This window comes from Camellia sinensis, chromosome 1, assembly GCF_055761805.1.
Source record: "Camellia sinensis isolate YWXY chromosome 1, ASM5576180v1, whole genome shotgun sequence".
Lineage (NCBI taxonomy): Eukaryota > Viridiplantae > Streptophyta > Magnoliopsida > Ericales > Theaceae > Camellia > Camellia sinensis.
In genome coordinates, this window is record NC_138961.1 from 204,492,663 (window position 1) to 204,500,521 (window position 7,859).

Below are 7,859 nucleotides of genomic sequence, written 5' to 3' on the forward strand. Positions count from 1 at the left end.
CATTGAGGATAATAGTGACAAAATGTGACAATATTTTTTGTCATGACAAATTCATTTAGCGACGAAATAACGAATTCATGATAAAATTAATCATCCACCTAAGCCAAATAAGAGACAAAAACACCTTCTTTAGGGATGGAAAATTTTGTCAATAATTCCATAATATTTTTTTCCACATTACATACCTATCAAAATCTAAATTCTATATGTAACAATTTCATCATAACTTAACCTAACATGTTATCAACACATTTACGAATTAACAAAATGAAAATATCCATTCATTATTACAAATAATTTCATCCTAATACAATAAAATAGTGAAATATCCACAAAAAAAACAAAAGTTATAACTTGTTCAATTCCACCAAACATCCAACAATAACTAGTGCAACTCCACAAAGTACGTAAATCCTTATCAAACAAAAATGAACATTCAAGCAAATTATATCATTGTTGCACGTCAAAAATGCCACCCCAATCCAATCTGCAAAAAAATAAATTAAAAACTTTAGTAATTAATCAATTATACAAAAGATTAAAAATATTAGTAACTCATCAATTTTTATACAATTTATCCCTCTAACAAACTTTTTTCGAGATTATGAGAACAAAAAAATAATTTTAAGGCTAATTCACAAATGATATATCCCATTAATGTGTTGTATGTTCATACAACTTATATTGGTCCCTCCTAAGGTGTTTCTATTGGTTCCTGTACAAATCTATAGTTGTGTGATAATTTAGCATTTCGACGGCCTTTTTTGAAGCTTTAAGTATAGAGAAAAAAAATATTTTTTAGACTAATTCACAATTTATACATCCCGTACACCTGTACAAATTGGATGTCATATGCATGTTTCCATTACTTCCTAATTCTTCAAACATATATTCTTTTATAAAATTTGTTATATTAAAGTTAATATACTTTACCAAGAAGTATGTCCACTTGTGGATGAGTCCCCTCCACTTCCAAAGTGTCCAGTGAATCCTTTGGTCCTCAAAAAGTTGACAACATTAGCCATTATCTCCCCTTGCTTCTTCTTACCCTCTTCAAGATCTTCTATTTTATTGTTCTGCATTTGTATTTGTTCCTTCTGTGTCTCTATTTGCATCTCAAGGCGCTTCACATAATCATTTGTTTCAGCATATATGGTAGTGGTCCTCCTAATAGAGGATGAAGGTCTCATGCCAAGTCCCTTCACATAGCCAAACCTTGGCTTTAGGACTTTAATTGACAGCTCTTCTACAGTCAAAGGGATTGATCCCGACTGTGAGAGGTGATCAGCCTGTGTCTGTATTATATTTTCCTATCAAATATATAAAAAAAAAAATTAAAGAATTTTTAGAAAATTAAATAAGATCATAACAAATAGTATTATAAAATTTTGTTAATAAAAATTGCAATATATACTGACATAATTACACTGAGCTTGAGATAAGATCCACTCGTGTGTTTTCTCATTATAGTGAGTTTCCTTGTATAACTCTGCTAGATCAGGTAGCATCTTCTTTTCTCGTGCCTAATTCGATAGGCCAAATATTCAATAAATAAAGCTAAGAATCTAATATAATTCTGAAAGTGCAAGGATACATACCAGTTTTTCTACTCTAACAGGGATTGACCTAGAACCACATCTATGTTTTGTATACATTCTTTTTCTGTTCGCGATGTTGGCCTTTGATTGTTTCTATAAAGAAGAATGACCAATATAACAATGAAATGTATCATTAGTAAGACAAATATGTTGGCTTTTGATTGTTCTTGTAAGGAATAATGAACCAATATAACAATGAAATGTATCACTAGTAAAACAAATTTAATGCTTGATAATAAAGAAATTGCATTGTTCCTCTCTATCATTTTCCTATATATCATTTTAACTTAAAAGATCAAATTATTCACTAGTTTCATTCAATTCTTTGAAAAATAGATTAGAGTACTTGTTGAGATTTCATCATAAGATGGTTTTTCTGGATGAAAAAAGAAAAGATGAAAATGTTACCAGAAATTCTTTTGTGTTCCACTTTTTATCAATAAGATCTATCCACTTGGTAAGATCAACATTCTTCGGTGGGTGGTTTCTTGCATACTCCTCCCCTTTAGCCTCCTTCAGCTCCATGAATTGTTTGTGCAGCCTATAGGTATGGTTACTCAATCTCCGACCAAATTTTATATTCATTGCCTTCTCTATATCAACAGGGTCTCCTTGTAAATCAAATTGATCCTGCAAAAAATAGATCAGCCATAGATAATTCTTATAAAAAATAAAATAATTATAATAAATAATTAAGATTTCTAACCTATTATAAAAATGAGTAAAATGTCCTATAATAGAGTAGACAACTAATTTACATTCAAGCGTTGAAACATCGCCTCCTTAACGGAGGCATCAACATACTTCCACCTACGAACACTTGGATCTAGTAAACGAGTTCGCACTTCTACACCAATCTTTGAGGCTAGTTTTGAGGCATAGTCCCCTACCGGTGCACAAAATTCTGGAAGGATAGGCACGCTAAGCTTTCCATCTTTATCAACAAGGCCTTGAACCTCTTTGCCTCGAGTCGGGCCACGAACACTCTTAGCAACTGATATTGTGAAGCCATAATATTGAAATAGTATGTGAACAAATTTAATTAAGATCTCAAATCAGTGTAAATAAAGAGTGTGTCTTACCAATAGTATTACCAGCAATCACCTCAAGTTGAGGCTCCACATTGAGAGGTGGTGGCGGATGGCTAACCACCTCAGGACGTGAAGAGGTATCCCCCTCTTCTGATGCGTGTGTTAATGCCTCATGATGAGATTGTGAACGGGCTCTCGATGATATCTCTAACAGCTGAATAACATAATAAAATATGAATATATGTAGAAAGATATACATGTCTATGTGTGTATGAATTGAAAGTAACAAGAAAGAATATATTTCACAATGCATAAATGTATAGTACCTCATGCTCAAACGAATCATAGGATTCAGTGTCATTGCCATCTTCAGCCTCTGACGGTCGATAATCATCATCATTTTCCTCAATTGGTATTTGTTTTTCCTTCCTCAATTTCTTATGTTGAACCGTAGCCTTCAAACAAGTTGTTATATTCTTCACTCCTAGAGCATTCATTCTCTCACGGTTTTTATTAATATTCTTCATTCTTTGTTTCTCATAATTTGTTACCTTCTTAGTTACGGTACTTGGTTTGGTCAACTGTTTTTTTGTAGTGTCCATTTTGCCCAACTATAAAGCATAATTGAACATTTTTTTGGTGGATATGCATAATTGAACATTAGATGTAAAGAAAAGATAATTATATATTTCTATACATAAAGCATAAAGCAACAACAATCTCAACAAGTGGATATGTCATATAGACTCTAAATCATTGAAATATGGCTAGAGTAAGATGGATGATTTTTGTTTTTACCATTTACTTATCATAGAACAAATTAATTATAAAGCCATCAGACACATAACATGACCAATCAACGATAAACCTACATAACAGTGGATGAACCCCACAATTGAAATTCAACCTCATTAATTAAGAACAATGTTTACATAGAAAGTGCAAAATAACTACAAATCCTAGTCTACATCAAGATCCATATCGTAATCCACATCAGGTTCATCACACTCTTCATTTTGTTTGTCAACTCTATTCTCCATCATTGTTTCATCAGATAACCTAACCCTTGTAACAACTTCTGCTTCAACACCGTCTCTATAACATTGAACATTAGGGCCGATGTCAATTGGAACAACATCGGTAATATTTTATTGTTGGAACACATTGTTTTCTTCTGGTTCATCTAATGATTCTCCATCACCTACCTCTGGTACATCAAAGACACCCCTATGTTGCACTCGTTGAACAACTTGCCAAGGTTGTCCTCATTTGGTATCATTTAGGTAAAAGACTTGCTTAGCCTGGCTAGGCAAGATGAAAGGATCGTATTGATACCACCTACTTGTGACATCAATACTTATGCAATAATCATCGGTTCGCAATGTTCTACTTCGACCTGTGTTTCCTGTGTTGTACCATTCACACTGGAACAATACAACTTTGTTATGACACATGTACTCTCACAAGTGACCATAAAATTCATGTGTCACTCCATCATGATCCCCTTCCGTAAGCACATCACTATTCTGACTCTTACGGCGATTGTCTACTTCTCTTGTACGAAACCGTACGCCATTGATTATGCAACATGAGTACTCTTTTACTAGCAAATTCGGGCCATTTGCTAACGACCATAAATCATTGGTTGCCTCTGGTGACTTTTCTTCTCTCAATATATTTATCTACAATCACATATAACGTACATCAAGATAGTAAAAATAAATTAATAAATGAACAAATCTTATACAAATTTTTAATCATGTCTTAAAATTAAAAATGCCTTACCCGCTCTTTGAACCACTTGGGAAACTCTTGTTGTATACGGGTTATGTCTTGGTCAGATGGAGTCCGTAATAAATTTTTGCGTATCCTACTCAAAAGAATGTGATTATTATGCACTGCTAACTATATTAACAAAGCTAAGAATGCACATATTTAAATGAAAAACATACTCTAGATACTTCTCTATCTCGGGGCTATTGTTCAACAAGAACCAATGAGCCATGTCACAATATTCTTGTGACATATCAGCATCCCTTGTGATTAGGCCAATAGAACGGGTAGTTTCTGTGAATACAGTCAACGCTTTATGAAGTTCGCCACGATTTTGATTTCGTTCGGGTCGATTATGCACTGTTTTGATCCCATCAACATACATTGAACAAAAAGTAATGCACTCTTTGACAATGTAAGCCTCTGCAATTGAACCTTCTGGTCGAGCTCGGTTTGTAACAAACTTTTTTAAAGCTTCGAGAAACCTTGAAAATAGAATTAGTTAAGAGCAAGGTTACACATGCAACATATAATTACGAACCTTTCAATTTAACAATTACCTTTCAATCCGGTACATCCATCGATATTGCACCGGTCCTCCAAGAATAGCCTCACGCGGTAAGTGAACAACCAAGTGAACCATCACATCAAAGAAGGCTGGAGGAAAGATCTTTTCAAGCTTGCATAATATGTGTACTATACGTTCCTCTAATTTCTCAAGTTCATTACGGTGCAATGTCCTTGAGCACAAATCCTGGAAAAAGCTACCTAACTCAAATAGTGTTTTACTAATCTCTTTGTCTACATAACCACACATCCCAATTGGAAGAATCCGTTGTATGAGTACATGGCAGTCATGACTTTTCAAGCCTGTTAATTTACCATTTCTCGCATTCACTGATCTTGATATGTTTATAGCATAACCATCTGGATACTTCGCTGATTTTAAGAATTCAAAGAAACCCTCCCTCTCTTCAGGGGTCAATGAAAAGATTGCCCCAGGTTTGACATAAGTTCCATCAGGACGACGTGTTAACCACAACTCTTTCCTTATGCCCATATCTTCCAAGTCCATTCGTGCTTTGTCGGTGTCTTTGTTCTTTCCATCAATGCCTAACATAGTTCCAAAGGTATTTTCACTAAAATTCTTCTTGACATGCATGACATCAATGTTGTGTCGAAGCTTCCGTTTCTTCCAGTATGGTAACTCATACAAGATACTTACCTTTGTCCAATTTGGTGCCTGACGGAGTCTTTTCTTGTTTCTTGGATGCTTCCCATATGTGACACCTGTCACTCTATCCAATTGCTCTAATATCTTTTCCACTGGTAACTCTAAAGATCTCTTTCGCTTCTCATGCTTACCATTGTAAGCCTTACTCTTTCGCCTTTCGGGGTGGTTTTGAGGCAAGTAGCATCGATGGTTAGTGTATGCAGTCTTACCTTTCAAGGATTGAAAATATGGTTCATCATTGCAAGTGTAACAAGAATAATGACACTTTGTTCTCCACCCAGATATGTCACCAATTGCAGGCCAATCATGTATAGTCCACATCAAAGCTGCACGCATCTGGAAAGACTCACCAGTTACGGCATCATAAGATAATGCACCATTTTCCCACAACTCATTCAACTCATCCACCAGAGGTCTCATATAGACATCAATATCGATCCCTGGTTGTGATTCTCCAGGAATAAGTAATGACATCATAAGAAAGGGATCTTTCATAACCAACCAAGGTGGCAAGTTATAAGGAATGAGTACTACAGGCCACAAACTATATGAGTTGCTCATGTTCCCGAAAGGATTAAACCCATCAACAGCCAACCCTAGCCTCACATTTCGAGGCTCTAGGGCAAACTGAGGATGCTACGCATCAAATTCCTTCCACTCATCACTATCGGCGGGATGCCTCAATACTCTGTCATCTATACGTTTGTCCTTGTGCCATCTCATGTCCTCAGCAGTCTTCCTTGACATGTACAATCTTTTCAACCTTGGTGTCAATGGGAAGTACCGCAACACCTTATGGGGAATCTTCTTACCCTTGCCACGATTGATCTTGTATCTAGATGTCTTACATTTTGGACATTTATCAAACCTTGCATTTTCCTTCCAAAAGAGTACACAATCATTTATACAAGCATCAATTAACTCATATGACAAGCCCAAATCACGAAAGTATTTTCTTAGCTTCATAAAATGACTTTGGAACCAAATTATCTTTTGGTAAAAGTTTTGTTAAAAACTCCAATAGTGTGTCAACCGACTTATTGCTCCAGTTGTTTGTTACCTTCATATTAAGCAGCTTGATGACAAACTTCAACAGAGTGTAGTTTGTGCAACCTAAGTACACCTCATGTTTGGCATCATTCAATAGTTTATCAAACGTTTGTACTTCCTCATTCTGGGGTGCATCGTTGGGTTCTCCTCTTATTCGATCTTCCACTAAGGCATCAATACCACCTAAAACCTCATCTTCATCAATTGCCATTTCATGGTGAGCCTCATTTGATACACGTGGTTCCCCGTGCTCATACCAAATAGTGTACGTTTGCATAATCCCATATTGAAGCAAATGAATTTGCACATTTTGAAGATTTTAGGAATAATAGTTCACACTGTTCAAACATGGGCTCGGAATTTTACCTTCTTGGTCAACAACTGCCATTGTAAATTTAATAAATGATGTCACCCCATCAATAAATGGCTGACTCATTGTAACGCCCTCAAAATTTAACCCATTATATATCATTGACATGCATTGTTTAAAGAAAACAATTTATTAATTCATTCATCAGAGTATTACCAAATATAGTATTACATGTAATATCGGATAAAATGCCCTACAGGCTTACATCTTTCCAAGCTAACACTTGGATACAAAATATGAATTCTAACTCAACATAAGAAAAGCCCTAGGCTTGAATGTTTACATGTACTAATAATTAAAGACAATTAACTAAAGGTAGTCTTCTCCAATCCAGAAGCCAAACCCTCCCAAGCTAAGTCCTTGGAGGTAGTTTATCACCTGAACCTGAAAATGATGTTCCCATAAAGGGTGAGCCACAGCCCAGTAGAAATATACTAAACCACTTATAAGCAATGAATAAAGCAATAGTATTCAACAGATGGTTAACCAAGATAATCAATTACTTCATTTTACAATCTCATGACACTATTGTCTAAGATACGTTTTACTTTCCAATTTTATCAACATGGCTCAGAACCTGGCCAAACTTACAACAGTGAATCACATATATAATATTCACATCCTTCCAATATCAACAAACAAATGAGACTCAAGCTCAAATCAAACACTTCATACTTCCAGATTGATACACATTTTAGTGCTGTATCAATAAAACACTTCTATATAAATAAGCACACATAAAAGTGATGCTAATGGAGTCCATCCCCTATCTCCTCCCAAACAAAATCCGGTTTAGAGGTCCA

General features: G+C 35.2%; 1 protein-coding gene and 2 long non-coding RNA genes across 3 annotated transcripts; all 3 read right to left on the reverse strand.

The window, feature by feature from the left end:
* Positions 1–259: 259 nt before the first annotated feature.
* On the reverse strand, positions 260–1,310 carry LOC145790541 (uncharacterized). Its single transcript, XR_014329338.1, has 2 exons — positions 934–1,310; positions 260–487 (listed from the first exon to the last, which is right to left on the reverse strand). It is a non-coding gene; the product is annotated as an uncharacterized LOC145790541 (long non-coding RNA).
* Positions 1,311–1,672: 362 nt separating this feature from the next.
* LOC145790542 (uncharacterized) lies at positions 1,673–2,843 on the reverse strand. Its single transcript, XR_014329340.1, has 2 exons — positions 2,357–2,843; positions 1,673–2,228 (listed from the first exon to the last, which is right to left on the reverse strand). It is a non-coding gene; the product is annotated as an uncharacterized LOC145790542 (long non-coding RNA).
* Positions 2,844–4,089: 1,246 nt separating this feature from the next.
* LOC114294618 (uncharacterized) lies at positions 4,090–6,197 on the reverse strand. The gene is made up of 4 exons (XM_082919049.1): positions 4,963–6,197; positions 4,582–4,887; positions 4,415–4,499; positions 4,090–4,311 (listed from the first exon to the last, which is right to left on the reverse strand). The coding sequence occupies exons 1-4, from the start codon at positions 6,195–6,197 to the stop codon at positions 4,090–4,092; spliced, it is 1,848 nt and encodes a 615-aa protein (XP_082775175.1).
* Between the last annotated feature and the right edge of the window lie 1,662 nt (positions 6,198–7,859).

Bases quoted from the DNA above. Each gene is read 5' to 3' on its own strand.
- LOC114294618 (XM_082919049.1), bottom strand. From the start codon at position 6,197: ATGAGCAACTCATATAGTTTGTGGCCTGTAGTACTCATTCCTTATAAC. The intron at 4,888-4,962 runs GTAATTGTTAAA...TCTATTTTCAAG, and splicing joins TGGATGTACCGGATTGAAAG to GTTTCTCGAAGCTTTAAAAA. The intron at 4,500-4,581 runs GTATGTTTTTCA...TCTTTTGAGTAG, and splicing joins GAGATAGAGAAGTATCTAGA to GATACGCAAAAATTTATTAC.